This window comes from Bufo bufo, chromosome 8, assembly GCF_905171765.1.
Source record: "Bufo bufo chromosome 8, aBufBuf1.1, whole genome shotgun sequence".
Taxonomy (NCBI): domain Eukaryota; kingdom Metazoa; phylum Chordata; class Amphibia; order Anura; family Bufonidae; genus Bufo; species Bufo bufo.
The window spans coordinates 65,250,588-65,272,439 of record NC_053396.1 but is presented as its reverse complement, the minus strand read 5'-3'; the positions used below and the strand labels follow the sequence as shown (position 1 = coordinate 65,272,439).

Genomic DNA, 21,852 nt, shown 5'->3' with positions numbered 1-21,852 from the left:
CCTCGCACATAATTTTTTAGAGGGTCAGCTCACCAGCAGGCCCTCGCATATAATGTTTTACAGGGTCATCTAACCAGCAGGCCTTCACCTACAATCTTTTACAGAGTCGGCTCACCTGAAGCCCCTTGCATATAATATTTTAGAGGGTCAGCTCACCAGCAGGCCCTCACCTACAATGTTTTACAGGGTCAGCTCAACAGCAGGCCCTCGCATATAATTTTTTAGAGGGTCAGCTCACCAGCAGGCCCTTACCTACAATGTTTTACAGGGTCAGCTCACCAGCAGGCCCTCACATATAATTTTTTAGAGGGTCAGCTCACCAGCAGGCCCTTGCATATAATGTTTTACAGGGTCATCTAACCATCAGACCTTCACCTACAATCTTTTACAAGGTCAGCTCACCTGAAGGCCCTCGCATATAATTGTTTAGAGGGTCAGCTCACCAGCAGGCCCTCACCTACAATGTTTTACAGGGTCAGCTCACCAGCAGGCCCTCGCATATAATTTTTTAGAGGGTCAGCTCACCAGCGGGCCCTCACCTACAATGTTTTACAGGGTCAGCTCAACAGCAGGTCTTTGCATATAATTTTTTAGAGGGTCAGCTCACCAGCAGGCCCGCACCTAAAATCTTTTACAGGGTCAGCTCACCTGCAGGCCCTCACCTAATTATACCTAATAGGTAATTTGCGCGCATGCTGCTTTGTTTGGATGTGATAGCCGTAGCCTTTTCTCAGGCTCCCTCTCCGGAATGAACCCTGATTCCCCATTACCCGTGGTCACAATGGTTTGCGCTGAAAATAACATCGACAGTTGATAGGGCAGACATCCGAATGGATCGTCGCCGTCACGGGGACGTGCGATCGGCCCCAGGTTATCTAGAGTCACCAAAGCGGCAGCAGGCCCTCGCCCATAATATTTTAGATGGTCAGTTCAGCAGGCCCTTGCTCCAAATGTTTTTGAGGGTCACCAGCAGGCCATCAATCATAATTTTTCAAGGCTGTGTATGATGCCCTCGTTTATGTGTATCAAAGGGTGTATTGAAGTGCCGGTTCCTTGTAATTTTTGGCAGCCCTTTTACTTAGTGCATAGGCTTTATGAGTGTAGGAGTCCCACTACATGAACAATTGTACCACAATGTGAATGAGTCCATCCTTTATGTTATATACAGGTCGTATCGGAGTGCCTCTTCCTTGTAATTTTTGGCAGCACTTTCACTTTATATACAAGTAAATATACAGGAAAGAATGCTTCCTAAGAATTTCTCCTCCATCTAAAATCGATTTTATCTTTGGTTTGGTGCGTATTATTGTCAGTCTGTAAAAGTGGCGTACTACTCGGAAAACATCGTTCCCAGCAGCGACCTGGGATTCCAAGATGCATCCAGACATCCTCCCCATGCTGTTCCCGAACCATTTCGGTGGTGTTTTAATCAATTTCTGACCTTTTCCTATGAACCAGGCACCCTACCCTCTTCAGAGCAGGGGATGCCTGGTTTAATGCTCGGGTTCTCCCATTGACTTCCATTATACTCGGGTGCTCGGTAGTGCATCCGAGCATCCCGATGTGTTCGGCCAGAGCACCCGAGCACTTTGGTGCTCGATCAACACTAGTTCAATGGCCTATTTCAGTACAGAAAGAAAAATATATACACACTTCACTGGTGCATTTATTTCTGCTGAAAGCGTTCACTGGCCTATTTCAGTACAAAAAGAAAAATATATTCTCAGTTCATGTCGCCGGTTATATGTGTTGGAAGCATGGCTGGGAGTCATCAGGGTGGCAGCCGTGGAAGGTAGCCAAACGTACCCGGAGCCAAACGTACCCGGGGTAGAGCACCTGCTTCACAGCAGCCTACCTACCCGGACGTAGTGGTGCAGGGGTTCACGGAAGTAGTGGCGGTAGCAGTCAGTCAGTGCAGCGGTTATATGTGTTATTTTGTATTTCAGTAAAAACAGAAAAATACATTCTCAGTTCACAGCGGCGGCGGTTATATGTGTTGAAAGCTTTTAGTGGCCTATTTCAGTACAAAAATAAAAATATATTCTAAGTTCACGTCGGCGGCGGTTATGTCTTGAAAGCGTTTAGTGGCCTATTTCAGTACAAAAAGAAAAATACATTCTCAGTTCACGTCGGTGGTGGTTATTTGTCTTGGAAGCGTTTAGTGGCCTATTTCAGTACAAAAAGAAAAATATATTCTCAATTCACGTTGGCGTTATTCAGCGTTTAACGCTGTAGTAATATGCAGTAAAATCTTTTGTGACTTATTTCGGTGGAAAAACAAATTTTATTCAGTGTTCAGAGCTGTAGTAATATGTGGTAAAATCTTTATTGAAGTATGTCGGTCGAAAAACAAAATTAATTCAGTGGTCAGCACTGCGGTTATATGCAGTAAAATCTTTATTGAAGTATTTCGGTTGGAAAACAAAATTTATTCTACGGTCAGCGCTGCCGTTATATGCGGTAAAATCTTTAGTGACATATCTTGATGACCTTCGGGACTCTTCTGGGCTCAAAGCTATCTTGACACTTTGTCTTGTCATTGTCTGTAGCTACTAAAGGTTCCCCCAGAAGTTTCTTGTCTATCTGTCATTCTGCCATTCTGTGGCCTCCTGATTCTGCTGCCACCTCCAGACTCTGTAATTGTACCGCTCTCTGGTCTCCTCCCGATGATGCTGCTGCCACCTCCAGACTCTGTCATTGTGCCACTCTGTGGCCTACTCATGCTGCTGCCACCTCCAGACTCTGTCATTGTGCCAGTCTGTGGCCTACTCATGCTGCTGCCACCTCCAGACTCGGTCATTGTGCCACTCTGTGGCCTCCTCTTGATGCTGCTGCTGCCGCCTCCAGACTTTGTCATTGGGCCACTCTGTGGCCTACTCATGTTGCCGCCACCTCCAGACTCTGTCATTGTGCCACTCGGTGGCCTCCTTATGCTGCTTCCACCTCACCACTATGTCATAGGTCCACTCTGTGGAATTCTCATGCTGTTCCCAGCCTTCCCCACTTCATGATTGGTCCACTTTTTTGCCTTTCGGAGTGGCTGACATCATCATTTATTTGACACTTCTTCTGATCTGTCAGAAGGAAGGAAAAATAAGACGGATCCGGTCTGTGTAGCAGCTTTAAGACCTGTAGCCAAAAGCAGGAGTGGGTAGAAAACACAGAAGACTTGCAAATATTCGGTTCATGTGTCATCTCTGTTTTAGATCCACTCCTGTTTTTTATGGCATTAGCAATACTGATGGATTACTGACCAAATGCTGACCAAGTGAAGGCAAATGCAGACAGGATCTCTTTTTTTAGGAGTTATTGTTGTGACGGATCAGAGGAAGGGCAAAATAATCTGTGACGTCAACACAAACTTAATGCTGACACCCTCTACAAACTAGGCGTTTAATAGAACAGGTTCTGTAGATATCTAAGTGGAATCAGCTGACGAGAGTGTAAAAGGAGTGTGCTTCTTCTTAACGCTAACGTCTACCTGTAAAGCTGAGTTGATACTTGAGTTATTTGGTCAGTTTTGGCCCCGTGACTGCCCAAATAAGTGAAGTATGCATTGATTCTAAGCTCATGTGCTTGTCATACTGACTCACAGTATTGTTTCACTACCACAGCAGACTCCCTATGCGTGTTACTGCAAGGCCCAGTGTTCTACACCTCTATAAAGGCTCTCTGCAGCCCGGAAATCGCCATTTTTAACGCAATCAAAGCAAATTTTTTCCCAAAATTTGGCGAATCGGCTGAATCGCTCATCTATAGTTCTAATAATATTTTGCAGGCTGGTCTTCTAATATTGTTAAAAAAGAGAGAAACTGGAGGTCCTGTGACAGTACATGCCAGTGTAGACCATGGTATGCTGCATCCTGTGGTGAACAAAGTAGAGTAATGTGGATTATGGCTTTCAGGAAGTGTAGCTTCACAGTGATTGGTTGTGTGTGGCGTATGACATATTAATATCAGGAGACAGTGCCATGTATGCCAAGGGCACTGTGATTGAAGTGTGCTGATATGTTTTAGTCTAGAATACAGTCTCTGTAGAGTCTCTGTGGACTTGTCTGTCCACAGTTTCTCTGTAATACAACAGTAATGCAGACATATTTTATTGTTCTTGTCACTGTATTTTTGCTTTACAATATCTGATATAAAAGTTGCTTTCAACTCCAAAGTCCATACTGGGAGATTTATAAAAACTGGTATAAAGGAAAACTGGCTTAATTGCCCATAGCAACCAGATTCCACCTTTCATTTTTTCAGAGCTCCTTTGGACAATGAAAGGTGGAATCTGATTGCTTGCTATGGGCAACTAAGCCAGTTCTACTTTACACCAGTTTTCATAAATGAGCCTTTGTTTAATTTGTCAAATAAGGGAAGAAGTGATTTGCCATGCATGATTGTCAAGCCTCTGTATGTAATTCTAGTTCTATAACAAAATGATGATAAATTGGAGATGTAGGTAGATACCTGCTATGGTCTTTTTTGGAGTTGACTCAGAAGCTGCAGATGTCTTATGTTCTTGATCTTGGCTTTGATGATGAGAGAAGCCAATTATAGTCCTTCTGCGTCTTAGCGAGGTCTTTGGGTTCACAGCAGTCTCTGTGTTGAACAGTGAGTGGTGGGAGCTGGCATGCTTGTCAAATAGTTCTCCTGCAGGTGAAATAATAGAAATGTCCAGTTATGCGTCTGGGTACTAATAACCTACATGTACAGTACAGACCAAAAGTTTGGACACACCTTCTCATTCAAAGAGTTTTCTTTATTTTCATGACTATGAAAATTGTAGATTCACACTGAAGGCATCAAAACTATGAATTAACACATGTGGAATTATATACATAACAAACAAGTGTGAAACAACTGAAAATATGTCATATTCTAGGTTCTTCAAAGTAGCCACCTTTTGCTTTGATTACTGCTTTGCACACTCTTGGCATTCTCTTGATGAGCTTCAAGAGGTAGTCCCCTGAAATGGTTTTCACTTCACAGGTGTGCCCTGTCAGGTTTAATAAGTGGGATTTCTTGCCTTATAAATGGGGTTGGGACCATCAGTTGCGTTGAGGAGAAGTCAGGTGGATACACAGCTGATAGTCCTACTGAATAGACTGTTAGAATTTGTATTATGGCAAGAAAAAAGCAGCTAAGTAAAGAAAAACGAGTGGCCATCATTACTTTAAGAAATTAAGGTCAGTCAGTCAGCCGAAAAATTGGGAAAACTTTGAAAGTAAGGGCTATTTGACCATGAAGGAGAGTGATGGGGTGCTGCGCCAGATGACCTGGCCTCCACAGTCACCGGACCTGAACCCAATCGAGATGGTTTGGGGTGAGCTGGACCGCAGAGTGAAGGCAAAAGGGCCAACAAGTGCTAAGCATCTCTGGGAACTCCTTCAAGACTGTTGGAAGACCATTTCAGGGGACTACCTCTTGAAGCTCATCAAGAGAATGCCAAGAGTGTGCAAAGCAGTAATCAAAGCAAAAGGTGGCTACTTTGAAGAACCTAGAATATGACATATTTTCAGTTGTTTCACACTTGTTTGTTATGTATATAATTCCACATGTGTTAATTCATAGTTTTGATGCCTTCAGTGTGAATCTACAATTTTCATAGTCATGAAAATAAAGAAAACTCTTTGAATGAGAAGGTGTGTCCAAACTTTTGGTCTGTACTGTATATATATGTCCTCCTAAAGGGAATGACACTGGGAGAGTTAGTTGTAGAGAAGGATCTGGGTGTACTTGTAGATAATAAACTAAATAACAGCATGCAGTGTGGATCAGTTGTTTCTGAGGCCAGCAGAATACTGTCATGTATTAAAGGGAGTCTGTCACCACTATATGACATATACAGCACTTACATGGTGCTGTAGCACACCTATACATGATTCTAATGGTACCTTTGTTATTTTCTTTAGACATCCAGAAGCAGGAAAAACAACATTTATTTCATATGCAAATGAGCACTCGCAAGTGCCCAGGGGCGGTGTTCAGTGTGTAGGTGCCCAGGCTGCTCTGCCTTTTTAACTGTTACTCCTCCCCCAGCCTCTTCCTTTGCCCGCCCTCCTATTCCCTTATAAATGTTTTTCCTGCTTCTGGATGTCTAAAGAAAATAACAAAGGCACCATTAGAATCATGTATAGGTGTGCTACAGCACCATGTAAGTGCTGTATATGGTCATATAGTGGTGACAGACTCCCTTTAAAAGGGCAGGGATGTAATATTACAACTTAAAGCAGTGGTGTGGCCTCAGGAATATGTAGCTCAGTTCTGGTTGTCAGTTCATAGAAAGGATGCCCTGGAGCTGAAAAAATACAAAGAAGAGTGAATAAAATGAAAAGGTCGCCCCTGTTTCTGTGCTGCCAAGCAAAATTGATAAGCTAGGTGATGATGGAAGGATGTCAGTCTCTAGAAATGCCAACTCTAGGTGATACTGTTATCCCTAACAGCTGTAAAGACAGCCCAGCTAGTACTCTGGGGGATGGTTGTGCAGGTAGGGCTAGACAGTTAGTGGCCATAGGGGATTCTATAAACATGAAGATGGATACCATATGCAAGGCCACCTAAACCAAATGGTTTGCTTTTTCTGTCTTCCTGGTGCTAGGGTTCAGTGGCTCAGGGTTTAGTGGAACAGGTAGATAAATGTTGGATGACAGAATGCGTGGTAGTTGGAGGATCATTAAGAACAATTATTTGTCAAGCTTAGTAGAAAGACCTCCAAGGTGATATTCTCTGTCCCATCTGTAGCACAGGAAAGACAGTGGGAGCTAAGGGAGTGAAATTCATGTTTTAATTCATGTTGTAGGTCAGAAAGGTTGATAAAGCACTGGTCTGACTTTGCACTGACTGGCACAAACTGTATTCTGCAGATAATTTGCACCTAAATGGAAGGGGTCTTCCGTGCTGGAGCTGAGAATTCTAGCAGGATGGCAGAGTATTTAACCGGAGTGAGGGGAGAGCATAAGGCAAACAATGGTAGATAGGTCTAAGAGGGGTCAGAATTAGAGATGAGCAAATCGATTCTAAACTAATCGGATTTGTCACAAATTTCACAAAAATTCTTCCAAAGAAATTTAAATTTGGTGATTTTAAGATGAACTTTACAATTGCACAAATGTACCATTTTACTTTTAAAATTCAGTATACTAACGAGGGAAACAGTGCAGTGAAGATAGAAGCTCACATGACCCTGGGCTTAGCTCTAGCTTGCCCACTATGCTTTGAAGTCCACCTAACAGCCAATCAAGAGGATGCACAGACACCACTGAGAGCTCAGCCACTGATATGATGGAACATATCTGCTATGTCTCTAACAGACACCAATAATAGACACAAGGCAGCCATTATACTGTAGGGTCCTGCAGGGATAGTGTAGTAGTTGTGAAAAGGATATTTAGTTAGGTGGATTGAGTTACTAGGTAGAAAGTCAGGTTTTATCATTAGTGTTCGCATAGGTACAGTTAGTGTATGGCGGTCTTACAGTCAGGGCAGCTGTTCATACTTTCATGTGTTGAACTACACAGAGATCATTTAACAGTACTCTTTATTCTGTGCGTTAGTCAGCCTTTTTTTGTCCACAAACCTGGTGCAAACATTCTATAGCTCATAGGCATATTTCCCAACATTACAAGCAGCATAAAGTATGAAACGCATTGTGCTCAATTGCACCTTTTTCTTTCAAAAAACCTGTTGCAATATTTCTACCATTTATAAGTGTTCAAAAACCTTATTTAATTTTTATTTTATGCGCTGATGTATTCTGAAGCACTTTTACAGATATTAGCATCAGGCTGTCCCTAATGGGGTTCACAGTCTAGGCTCCCTATCAGTATGTCATTATAGGGAACTTAAAGTGTGGGAGGAAACCAGAGTACCCAGAGGAAACCTATGGAGAACATACAAACTCCATGCAGATGTTGTCCTTGGTCAGATTTGAACCAAGGACCACAGCGCTGCCAGGCACCTGTGGTAACCACTAAGCCATCATGCTGCCCATACTGTGTTGATAGCAGTGTATAGTGTGGTGGCAGCCAAGAGATGTTTAATTGAGCTGTATTTTATAAAAAAAAACTGTTGCAATTTTTCTACCATTTATAAGTGTGTAATTAAGCACATTTTAGCGTGACAATTACGGTGTATAGTGCGTCCTGAATATCCATGGGCTTTCCCTGCTGCTGCTAATTCAGTTGGAAAAAAACTGTCAATCAGTGACAGGGGCAGATATACCGTAACCAGAAGCTCATGAATATCAGAACTCGGCATGCTCTGGAGCTCTTAGAATCTGGCAGCATAAAACTGGATACAAGATTCTCTTTAAGGCTACTTTCACACCTGCGTTCGGGTGTCCGCTCGTGAGCTCCGTTTGAAGGGGCTCACAAGCGGCCCCGAATGCAACCGTCCAGCCCTAATGCATTCTCAGTGGACGCGGATCCGCTGAGAATGTATCAGTCTGCCAGCGTTCAGCCTACGCTCCGCTCAGCGAGCGGACACCTGAACGCTGCTTGCAGCATTCGGGTGTTCGCCTGGCCGTGCGGAGGCAAGCGGATCCGTCCAGACTTACAATGGAAGTGAATGGGGACGGATCCGCTTGAAGATGACACCATATGGCTCAATCTTCAAACTGATCCGTCCCCCATTGACTTTCAATGTAAAGTCTGGACGGATCCGTTCAGGCTACTTTCACACTTAGTTTTTTTTTCAAACTATAATGCAGACGGATCCGTTCTAAACGGATACAAACGTCTGCATTATAGGAGCGGATCCGTCTGAGCAGACATCAGACGGACCCGCTCTGAACGCTAGTGTGAAAGTAGCCTAATACACCATTTTTGGATTGAGAGCAGAGAGAGTACTGATTAACTACGTAAGAGGCCTTTCTCAGGATACAAAGGGATACTAGTTCTCATAAGGAGAACTACTACCCCCTCAAATCCAGACAATGGCCTCTCATCCAGTTAAGCCAGTTCTGTCTGCTTTTCATTCGATGAGGGGAAATCACTCTAAAACAGCTGCCTGTAGATGAAGTACTGAATCAGCTATCATCCAAGTTATAATTCATGGCCTATTTAAAAAGTCGAGCTTTTACTAGCTACCTTACATCTGGTGGCATCAGAGGTTTAGCTTTCTTTTCTTTTTCGGAAAGAGAAAATCTGCATATCATTTTCCCAGAATCCAGAGGAGCATTGCCTGGCCTATAAGACTCTCTACACCTAATAAATGCTCTCCATAAGGAGAAATAGTACCCCTAAAAAATTATACAGCAACTTAAAGGGACTCTTTTATGTCAAAATACCACTTTTAGCTATGAACATTGCCTTATCAATACAAGCATATTGTCCCTGGTGTCTCATTTTTTTTTGTTGTTGAGAATTTTTTTTTATATTTTGTTCCTGCCATATTCTAATAATCATCTTGAAGTCAAGGAGGCTGTGTCTTCATATGGATAGATGTACCTATGTCCCATTAGATTTGCCTATATAAACAGCATGTGTGTGGGAAAATGCCCCAGGTTTAAAGGAACAAAGGAACAAGAGACAGCTGGCTTCCTGTCAATTGCAATACCTACTTGAGAGTTTCAGGGGATCTCCTGTTATCCTCTGTCTTCCCCATAGCAGGGGTGGCCATAAAATTACCAAGGCTATATACTGTGCTGTATACTGTAACTGAGGCTAGTTTCACACTAGCGGCAAGGAACTCCGGCAGGCTGTTCCGGCGGGTGAACAGCCCGTTGGATCTGTGCTGCCGCTAGTGCACGCATGCCCCCGGACTACTGCTTTGGCACCATTGACTATAATGGGGTCGGGCCGGAGTTCCGGTGGCAGCATGGCAAACATGTTGAAAGGCGGACGGAATAAAAGTACGACATACATGAAGACAAATTTTCAAACAGTCTTGTTACGGCACCCCGGGCATAAAAGGGGGTAAATGCCGTTTAAGAGATATTCCCTTTCCAGATGCAAAGGCAGCTACTAAAGATACCAATCTCTCGAACTGGAAATCATATGAATGCTGTATACAGCTGAATAGGAAAAACAATATGAAAGGTTTACACTCCTAGCTGTCGAACTGGAACAGCATACAATCCCCCCAAGAACGAGGCCAAGCTCTTTGTGGAGGGTAAAGCAGTGGACAGCCAGAGCTGTGTGTTTATTGTTCCTATATACACATTCTTACACATTAGTACCACCCACAGGGTTTTGTAAAACAACCAGTAACCCCGTACAATACACTCAGAAACTCCCACACAAAATACTCCCCTCTGCCTGTGATACAATTACCTTACACAATGGGTTGATGTAATTATCACAGGCAGGAGAATACTCGGTTTTACACAATGTCTTCTGTCCTGGAGACAATTGGGAAGTAATCCAATTTATCTCCATGGGCAGAGGCAAAACTCCATTAGCCACATGGTAGCAAAAGACAATAAAAGACAAAAATATTTAACTGTGCAGATATTGCATAAAACATAGACATTTAACATATCCCCAGATAGCTCAGGTCTGAGTGCATATTATTAGGTGAATGGCACTCAGACTAAACGAATAGAGTAGAATCGCCATGGAGCCAAAGTCTTTCACATAGTTTTTCGTTATCCGAATGGGCTCCATGGCATAGCTATCTGGGGTATCACTGTGCAAATAGGGCAAGTACCAAATGACCCGGCTTTCATGTCTTTGCAGGGGAAAATCAAGCGTTTCAACATGGGGCAATAGTCTAAAGGGAGCAGGCTGGCAACCAGTAGAGATGTCGCGAACATAAAATTTTCCGTTCGCGAACGGCGAACTCGAATTTTCACAAATGTTCGCGAACGGGCGAACCGCCATAGACTTCAATAGGCAGGTGAATTTTAAAACCCACAGGGACTCTTTCTGGCCACAATAGTGATGGAAAAGTTGTTTCAAGGGGACTAACACCTGGACTGTGGCATGCCGGAGGGGGATCCATGGCAAAACTCCCATGAAAAATTACGTAGTTGACGCAGAGTCGGGTTTTAATCCATAAAGGGCATAACTCACCTAACATTCCTAAATTGTTTGGAATAACGTGCTTTAAAATATCAGGTATGATGTTGTATCGATCAGGTAGTGTAAGAGTTACACCAGCTTCACAGTGACAGACCAAACTCCCCGTTTAACGCACCGCAAACAACCACAAACAGTCCATTTGCACAACCGCAAACTCCCTATTTGCACAAGATTGGATACCAAGCTAGCCATGTCCCGTTCTTTGTCCTCACTGACGTCATTGAAGGTCTCTTCCTCCACCCAGCCATGTACAACACCAAGGGTCCCCGAAAGGTGACAACAAGCCCCCTGGGACCCCTGCTGTGGTTGGTCTTCCACCTCCTCCTCTGACTCCTCTGCTTCAGACTCCTCTCTCAGGGTGGCCGCAGGTCCAGCAATCGACGACGACAAGGCTGCTTCTGGTGGTGATGATGACCACAACTCTTCCTCTTCATGCTCATCTACGGCCTGATCCAGCACTCTTCGCAGGGCACGCTCCAGAAAAAACGCATATGGGATGAGGTCGATGATGTTGCCTTGGGTTTGACTGATCAGGTTTGTCACCTCCGCAAAAGGACACATGAGCATACAGCCATTGTGCATGAGCGTTCAGTAACGCGGCCAAAAAATACCCAGCTCCGCAGAGGCTGGCCTCTTTTTTTTAAATGAAAAAAAATCTGTTCATAGCAGTTTAATCTCTGTTTTGTCCCCTATCATGGGCCGGTGTATGGAATAGATTTTAAGAATCGGGAGATAGAAAAAGATGCTTGGTCGGTCCTCTTACTTCCAATTTCGGGCACTGCGCGTGCGCCGTGTAATGTACTGTGCAATCCCAATATGAGTGGTATGTTAAGTAGTACTATTCCTATCAGTTTAATCCCTGTTACGTCCCCTATCAGGGGCCGGTCTATGGAATAGATTTTAGGAACCGGGAGATGGAAAAAGATGCTTGGTCGGTCCTCCTACTTCCAATTTGGGGCACTGCGCGTGCGCCGTGCAATGTACTGTGCCACCAGATATGAGTGGTGTGTTAAGTAGTACTATTCCTATCAGTTTAATCCCTGTTACGTCCCCCATCAGGGGCCGGTCTATGGAATAGATTTTAGACAACCGCAAAGAGTTGTCAATAGTTAACACACTCATGACATAAATTTTATTCCTCTATGTGTCAATCTTGGTGTAGTGATGTAGTGCTCGTGCGCACGTTTGGGAGATTGCAGGCGATGGTGGTTTTTAAAAGCCTATGGTCATGCTGAGGTAGTTCAGTGACAGTTAAGTGACCCAAAAAAAAAATTATTCTGCAGTGTGGGCCCATTGTTGGCCTAGTAGGCTTCAATGATCACCTTAGATGATCACAAAGAAAATTAATGTTTTTTCTATGCAAAATTATCCAGCCGATCGCTTTTGGTCTGTTCACAATGAAGCAACGACCTTATCATCTGGGGTGTGCCAACATTGCCATTGCCAACACACTGATAGAGGTGGTCGCTTTATTGTGATACGCAAGCCCCTTCACCAAAACTTTTTTTTTGTTTCGTTTTTGCAGCCACAGTGCAGCACCAGCGGCCAGAAAAATTGATGTTTTCCAGGCAGAAAGTGCACTAAAACATTGCGGCTTGAACCCTAATTGGTGGTGGATAAGTCACGCAAGTCATCCGGCATGCAGAGATAAAATACAGCAGCGTGTGGACCATTTTTAGCCCAAGGCAACTCATCTCATCAGGCCTTTTTTAGTCAAATGTATCGCCCACTGTCAGTCCCTTCGGGATCCATGCCTCATTCATCTTAATAAAGGTGAGGTAATATAGACTTTTTTGACCTAGGCGACTTCTCTTCTCAGTGACAATACCTCCTGCTGCACTGAAGGTCCTTTCTGACAGGACACTTGAAGCGGGGCAGGCCAGATGTTCTATTGCAAATTGGGATAGCTCAGGCCACAGGTCAAGCCAGCACACCCAGTAGTCAAGGGGTTCATCGCTCCTCAGAGTGTCGATATCTGCAGGTAAGGCGAGGTAGTCTGCTACCTGTCGGTCGAGTCGTTCTCTGAGGGTGGACCCCGAAGGGCTGTGGCGATGCGTAGGACTTAAAAAGCTCTGCATGTCCTCCATCAACAACACGTCTGTAAAGCGTCCTGTCCTTGCTGGCGTGGTCGTGGTAGGAGGAGGATTACTTTCAGCTCTTCACCTGTTAGGTTCCCATTATGCTGTGACATCACCCTTATACGCTGTGTAAAGCATACTTTTTAATTTATTTTGGAACTGCTGCATTCTTTCCGACTTCCGGTAATTCGGTAACATTTCAGGCACTTTCTGCTTATACCGGGGGTCTAGTAGCGTGGCCACCCAGTACACGTCGTTCTCCTTCAGCCTTTTTATACGAGGGTCCCTCAACAGGCACAACAGCATGAAAGACCCCATTTGCACAAGGTTGGATGCAGAGCTACTCATGTCCCGTTCCTCGTCCTCAGTGATCTCACTGAAGGTATGTTCTTCCCCCCAGCCACGTACAACACCACGGGTACCAGATAGGTGACAACGAGCACCCTGGGATGCCTGCTGTGGTTGGTCTTCCTCCTCCTCCTCCTCAAAGCCACATTCCTCCTCTGACTCCTCTACCTCAGACTCCTCTTCCAGCGTTGCCGCAGGTCCAGCAAGCAATGCTGATAAGACTGTTTCTGGTGGTGATGGTGACCACAACTCTTCCTCTTGCTCTTCACGCTCATCTACGGCCTGATCCAGCACTCTTCGCAGGGCACGCTCCGGGAAGAAAACAAATGGGATGATGTCGCTGATGGTGCTTTCAGTGCGGCTGACTAGGTTTGTCACCTCCTCAAAAGGACCCATGAGCCTACAGGCATTGCACATGAGCGTCCAGTAACGTGGCAAAAAAATTCCCAGCTACGCAGAGGCTGTCCTAGCACCCCGGTCATACAACTACTCGTTGACGGCTTTTTCTTGTTGGAGCAGGCGGTCGAACATTAGGAGTGTTGAATTCCAACGTGTCGGGCTGTCGCAAATCAAGCGCCTCACTGGCATGTTGTTTCGCCGCTGGATATCTGAAAAGTGCGCCATGGCCGTGTAGGAACGCCTGAAATGGCCACACACCTTCCTGGCCTGCTTGAGGACCTCCTGTAAGCCTGGGTACTTATGCACAAAGCGTTGTAAAATCAGATTCAACACATGTGCCATGCACGGCACATGTGTCAACTTGCCCAAATTCAATGCCGCCAACAAATTGCTTCCGTTGTCACACACCACTTTGCCGATCTCCAGTTGGTGCGGAGTCGGCCACTGATCCACCTGTGCATTCAGGGCGGACAGGAGTGCTGGTCCGGTGTGACTCTCTGCTTTCAGGCAAGTCAACCCCAAGATGGCGTGACACTGTCATATCCGGGATGTGGAATAGCCCTTGGGGTGCTGGGGGGGTGCAGTTGATGTGGAGCAAGACGCAGCAGCAGAAGAGGACTCAGCCGAGGAGGTTATCGAAGAGGATGGAGTAGGAGGAGTAGAGGAGGTGGCAGCAGGCCTGCCTGCAAGTCGTGGCGGTGTCACCAACTCCTCTGCAGAGCAACGCATTACATGCTTGGCAGCCGTCAGCAGGTTTACCCAATGCGCAGTGTAGGTGATATACCTACCCTGACCGTGCTTTGCAGACCAGGTATCAGTGGTCAGATGAACCCTTGCCCCAACATTGTGTGCCAGACATGCCATGACTTCCTTTTGCACAATAGAGTACAGGTTGGGGATTGCCTTTTGTGAAAAGAAATATCGGCTCCACCAGCTTGTATGGTACAGTGGGATGCTAAAGTTTGGGCAACCATGTTAATCATCATGATTTTCCTGTATAAATCGTTGGTTCTTACGATAAAAAATGTCAGTTAAATATATCATATAGGAGACACACACAGTGATATTTGAGAAGTGAAATGAAGTTTATTGGATTTACAGAAAGTGTGCTATAATTGTTTAAACAAAATTAGGCAGGTGCATAAATTTGGGCACTGTTGTCAATTTATTGATTCGAAAACCTTTAGAACTAATTATTGGAACTCCAATTGGTTTGGTAAGCTCAGTGACCCCTGACCTACATACACAGGTGAATCCAATGATGAGAAAGAGTATTTAAGGGGGTCAATTGTAAGTTTCCCTCCTCTTTTAATTTTCTCTGAAGAGTAGCAACATGCGGGTCTCAAAACAACTCTCAAATGACCTGAAGACAAAGATTGTTCACCATCATGGTTTAGGGGAAGGATACAGAAAGCTGTCTCAGAGATTTCAGCTGTCTGTTTCCACAGTTAGAAACATATTGAGGAAATGGAAGACCACAGGCTCAGTTCAAGTTAAGGCTCGAAGTGGCAGACCAAGAAAAATCTCGGATAGACAGAAGCAACGAATGGTGAGAACAGTCAGAGTCAACCCACAGACCAGCACCAAAGACCTACAACATCATCTTGCTGCAGATGGAGTCACTGTGCATCGTTCAACTATTCTGCGCACTTTACACAAGGAAGTGCTGTATGCGAGAGTGATGCAGAGGAAGCCTTTTCTCCGCCCACAGCACAAAAAGTGCCGCTTGAGGTGGGCTAAAGCACATTTGGACAAGCCAGCTTCATTTTGGAATAAGGTGCTGTGGACTGATGAAACTAAAATTGAGTTATTTGGCCATAACAAGGGGCGTTATGCATGGAGGAAAAAGAACACAGCATTCCAAGAAAAACACCCACTACCTAAAGTAAAATATGGTGGTGGTTCCATCATGCTGTGGGGCTGTGTGGCCAGTGCAGGGACTGGGAATCTTGTCAAAGTTTAGGGACGCATGGATTCGACTCAGTATCAGCAGATTCTGGAGACCAATGTCCAGGAATCAGTGACAAAGCTGAAGCTGCGCCGGGGCTGGATCTTTCAACAAGACAACGACCCTAAACACTGCTCAAAATCCACTAAGGCATTTAAGCAGAGGAACAAGTACAACGTTCTGGAATGGCCATCTCAGTCCCCAGACCTTAATATAATTGAAAATCTGTGGTGTGACTTAAAGAGAGCTGTCCATGCTCGGAAGCCTTCAAACCTGAATGAACTAAATATGTTTTGTAAAGAGGAATGGTCCAAAATACCTTCAACCAGAATCCAGACTCTCATTGGAACCTACAGGAAGCGTTTAGAGGCTGTAATTTCTGCAAAAGGAGGATCTACTAAATATTGATTTCATTTCTTTTTTGTGGTGCCCAAATTTATGCACCTGCCTAATTTTGTTTAAACAATTATAGCACACTTTCTGTAAATCCAATAAACTTCATTTCACTTCTCAAATATCACTGTGTGTGTCTCCTATATGATATATTTAACTGACATTTTTTATCGTAAGAACCAACAATTTATACAGGAAAATCATGACGATTAACAAGGTTGCCCAAACTTTCGCATCCCACTGTAAAAGCCGGCGGGCTAGGAGTTCCGACAAGCAAGCTGTCAGACGCCGGTCAAGGGGGTGACTCTGTGACATTGGCTTCTTACGCTCAAACATGTCCTTGACAGACACCTGACTGTGGGCAGATGAGCAGGAACTGCTCTAGGCGAGAGACGGAGTGGCGGATGGTTGAAGATGCTGGACCAGGAGGAGGATGGTGGCTTTGAGCTTGTGTGATGCTTGTACTAGTCATCATGTGTTGATCCCATAGGCGTTTGTGATGTGCGATCATGTGCCTTCGCAAAGCAGTTGTACCTAAGTGGGTGTTGGATTTCCCATGACTCAGTTTCTTTTGGCACAGGTTGCAAATGGCTTCGCTGTTGTCAGAGGCTGACACACAAAAAAAATGCCACACTGCTGAGCTTTGCAATGACGGCATTCTGGTGGTGGCAACAGCATGCGTTTATTGGCGTGCTGTCTGGCTGACCCCGGGTGCCGATACATGCTGTCTGACTGTGCCACTAGCTCCTTGCGACGACCTCCCCCTGCTTCCAACTCGTCTCCTCTTCCTCTCTGTCTCCCCATCTGAACTTTCCCCCTGTTCTTCTTCTCTTCGAGCGGGCACCCACGTGACATCCACGGACACATCGTCATCATCAACCGCTTCACCTGTATCTGACAACTCAGCAAAGGAAGCAGCAGCGGGTACAATATTATCATCATCACACCGTACGTCCATGTGTGTAATGCTGCCTGACTGAGACATATCCCTGTTATCTACATCCTCTTGCAATAATGGTTGCGCATCACTCATTTCTTCCAACTGATGTGTAAATAACTCCTCTGACAGATCAAGTGAAGCAGCTGTGGTGCTAGTGTTGATGGTGGCGGCAGGCGGGCGAGTGGTAACTTGAGAGGTGCCCGAAGCTGAGCTGGAGGAGGATGGTGCGTCAAGGTTCCGAGCGGAAGCTGTAGAAGATTGGGTGTCCTGTGTTAGCCAGTCAACTATGTCCTCAGAACTTTTCGAGTTCAGGGTACGTGGCCTCTGAACACTGGGCATTATTCTAGGGCCAAAGGGAATCACAGCACCACGACCACGATGGCCCCTGCGGGGTGGCCTGCCTCTGCCTGTCATTTTTTTTTTTGATTAGTTTAGTTGTACTATGCGTGCAAGCTACTGTGACACCAGATATGAGTGGCACTGTTCACTGGCGGAAGTTGGCAGAGTAGATGCTGTAGGGCTGACATGCTTGCAGGCAACTGACTGCTATTCTATTAAAGTCAAAATGGTTTTTTGTTTTTTTTAAATGTAATATAACGTGACACCAAATAGGAGTTGCACTGGTGACACTCTGCACTTGCAGGGCCTGAAACACACACACTTGCAGGCAACTGACTGCTATTCTATTACAGTCAAAATTTTTATTTTATTTTTATGTAATCTACTGTGACACCAGATAGGAGTTGCACTGGTGTTGAGGTGACACTCTGCACTTGCAGGGCCTGAAACACATACGCTTGCACGCAACTGACTTCTATTCTATTACAGTCAAAATTGTTTTGTTTTTTTATGTAATATGCTGTGACACCAAATAGGAGTTGCACGGGTGAGGTGACACTCTGCACTTGCAGGGCCTGAAACACATACGCTTGCAGGCAACTGACTGCTATTCTATTACAGTCAAAAAAGTATATCTTTTTTTAAATGCAAGCTACTGTGACACCAGATATGAGTGGTGGCACTGGGCAAGCGGGCACAGTATACGCTGTGAGCCTGACACACGCTGGCAGGCAACTGCAATTAGATTACACAGGAAAAAAAAACGCTGTCCTTACAGCAGAGATCAGATGAGTCTTTCAGGACTGGAGTGGACACTGAATACACTAGCCTAGCTATCGATTTCCCTATTAAATCAGCAGCAGCTACACTGTCCCTCCTCTCACTAAGAATGCAGCTTCCGAATGAATCTAAAATGGATGCTGTCCAGCAGGTGGGAGGGTCTGGGAGGGAGGGTCTGCTGCTGATTGGCTGGAATGTGTCTGCTGACTGTGAGGTACAGGGTCAAAGTTTACACAATGATGACGAATAGGGGGCGGACCGAACATCACATAGTTTGGGACATCTCTAGCAACCAGGCTTCTCCAATGCAATGTGGCGAGATTGGTCTCATCACATCTCTCCCCTTTTTGAAACAGACTAACAGGGTATCTGACTTCCTGCCAGTCAGTGCCCTTGTTAGTCCAGCAGCCTACCCACAAAACGGAAACAGCAGTACAGCCCACCCACAATAAATGGTTACTACACCTGAGCAAGGGAGAACTTTGTCCATGTCTAGGTGCCTCACCACGGCTGTGTGGGGGACTGGTAGACTGCCTTGGTGGGTTGCTGAGTGGGCAGAGACAAGCGGTACTTTGCCCTGGTGCCAGCGCTACCACAGAAGAAGCCTGGTTGGAACCTGGTTGTTGGAGGGGGAGACCGACTGTCTCCCCTTTGGATACCCAGCTCTGCTGCTGGAAGGGGAGACCGACTGTCTCCCCGTTGGCTAAACAGCCCTGTTGCTGGGGGACAGGACCGACTGTCCCTACCCCCTGTGCTGTAAGTGCAGAGACCACAGTCCCATCTGCACTGTTGTGGAGCTTACTGTCTCCCCCTGGTACGTTAAGCTGCCGTTGGGGAGAGGGGGTAACAAGCTCCTCTCCCATACATACTTCCAGCCGCTGGGGAGGGCGACCGATCGTCTCCGCTCCCAATACGGTATCCTGCTGCTGGGGAAAGGAGACTGGGCTCTCTATTCCCTGCTGGGACAAAGCTCTCCTCTCCCAATAAAACACTCTGCTGCTGGGGGACAGGACCGACTGTCTCTGCCCCGTGTAACTCAGCCTGCCGCTGGGGAATAGAGACTGGGCTCCCAATTCCCAATAAATCACATTGCCGCTGGGGAAATGGGGTAGCAAACTCCTCTCCCATACATACTTCCAGCTTCTGGGGAGGGAGACACTCCACCACTGGGGGACAGGACCGACTGTAACTCAGCCTGCCGCTGGTCAATGGAGACTGGGCTCCCAATTTCCTGCAGGACCTGTGGAGAGACCTCTGTTCCATCTCCACCGGCCCCCTGGGGTTCTTCCCAGTAAACCTCCACAATATCTTCCTAGCTGAAGGGGTCTGGCTCTGGGTCTGTCACTCTGCTCTCCTGCTGAGCCTTCTCACTGGAGTGGAACAGCTGCTGGTAGCCCTGTTCCTGCTCCATCTCCCGGGTCACCAAGTGGAGCAGGTCCTGCCCAATCTCATGAGTGTCGTCCCAGTCATACCTGATCTCCCTCCATTCAAAGAGATCAAGGAACTGGGCTTGTGTAGGGCTCCCAAACTCCAGCTCTGAAAAAGTCTCAAATAACAAGCCAGGACCATCAAACTCCTCTCCCTCTGGCTTGTCATGCTCAGCTGTCCTGGGTAGGTACTGTGCCCCATACCACCAGAGCGCCTGGTAGGCATCTTCTAGCCACAGCTCCTGCCATGCTAAGTGTTCCAATTTCTTTACCCATTCCTCCCGGGGCTGCTCTCCCAGGAAGGGCATCCACAGGGCTACTCGCTTCTGCAACCGGTGGTCTTCCGTGGGGAGTCTCTTGTCCTGCAGATTCTCCACAATACCCAGTGCCTGGTACCAGATGCCTTTGCGGACTGCATCTCGGTCATCCATGACACCTTCATCGTACTTCACTGCTGTTTCCATTCTGTTGCTCTTAGGGTCGCTGTACTGGGACATGCCTTTCCCCCAACTTGTAAATCCACGGAATGGTGTCTCCTGTAGCTGTCCCTCTGGCTGTGGGAATGATCCCGCCGCTTGCCACCAATTGTAACGGCACCCCGGGCATAAAAGGGGGTAAAAACCGTTTAAGAGAGATTCCCTTTCCAGAGGCACAGGCAGCTACTAAAGACACCAATCTCCCGAACTGGAAACAATATGAATGCTGCACACAGCCGAATAGGAAAAACCATATTAAAGGTTTACACTCCTAGCAGTCGAACTGGAACAGCATACAATGCCCCCAAAAACTAGACCAAGCTCTGTGTTGAGGGTAAAGCAGTGGACAGCCAGAGCTGTGTGTTTATTGTTCTTATTTACACATTCTTACACATTAGTACCACCCACAGGGTTTTGTAAAACAACCAGTAACCCCGTACAATACATTCAGACACTCCCACACAAAATCCTCCCCTCTGCCTGTGATACAATTACTTTACACAATGGGTTGATGTAATTATCACAGGCAGGAGAATACACAATGTCTTCTGTCCTGGAGACAATTGGGAAGTAATCCAATTTATCTCCATGGGCAGAGGCAAAACTCCATTAGCCACATGGTAGCAAAAGACAATAAAAGACATAAAAATATTTAACTGTGCAGATATTGCATAAAACATAGCCAGACTAAACAAATAGAGTAGAATCGCCATGGAGCCAAAGTCTTTCACATAGTTTTTCGTTATCCGAATGGGCTCCATGGCATAGCTATCTGGGGTATCACTGTGCAAATAGGGCAAGTACCAAATTACCCGGCTTTCATGTCTTTGCAGGGGAAAATCAAGCGTTTAAACATGGGGCCATAGTCTAAAGGGAGCAGGCTGGCAACCAGGCTTCTCCAATGCAATGTGGCGAGATTGGTCTCGTCACAAGTCTTGTTTACTGATGAGTGCTGTGCAACCCTGGATGGCCCAGATGGATGGAGTAGTGGATGGTTGGTGGATGGCCACCATGTCCCAACAAGGCTGCAATGTCAGCAAGGAGGTGGCGGAGTCATGTTTTGGGTCGATATCATCAAGGAGAGAGCTGGTTTGCCCCTTTAGGGTCCCTGAAGGTGTGAAAATGATTGGTTAAGTATATAGAGTTTCTGGCTGTCCACTTTCTTCCATGATACAAAAAAAGAACAGTGTTTTCTGTAGCAAATTCATCTTCATGCATGACAATGCATTCTCATGCTGCAAAGAATACCTCTAAATCATGAGCTGCTATGAGCATAAAGGGAGAGAAACTCATGGTGTGGCCACCATCCTCCTTGACCTTAACCCTATTGAGAACATTTGGAATATCCTCAAGAAAAGATCTGGGAGGGTGGGAAGCAGTACACATCAAAGCAGCAGCTCTGGGAGGCTATTCTTACATCCTGCAAAGAAATTGATGCAGAAACTCACAAATTCAATGGATGCAAGAATTGTAAAGGTTATATCAAAGAAAGGGTCCTATGTTAACATATTAATATAGGTTATAAGGCTGAAAAAAGACATCTGTCCATCCAGTTTAGCCTGTTATCCTGCAAGTTGATCCAGAGGAAGGCAAAACAAAACTGTGAGGTAGAAGCCAATTTTCTTCACTTTAGGGGGGAAAATTATTTCCCGACTCAAATCAGGCAATCAGAATAACTCCCTGGATCAACAACCCATTTGTAGTAGCTA

The 21,852-nt window shown here is 45.7% G+C and overlaps 1 protein-coding gene across 2 annotated transcripts in view; it reads right to left on the bottom strand.

Moving 5' to 3' along the window:
* The window catches only part of NHSL2 (NHS like 2), a 911,944-nt gene that overhangs the window by 182,043 nt on the left and 708,049 nt on the right, over positions 1-21,852 (bottom strand). For both annotated transcript variants that reach the window (XM_040442508.1, XM_040442509.1), the window contains exon 5: positions 4,462-4,644. In XM_040442508.1, coding sequence (XP_040298442.1) covers positions 4,462-4,644 — 183 coding nt within the window. The remainder of the gene's footprint in view (positions 1-4,461; positions 4,645-21,852) is intronic.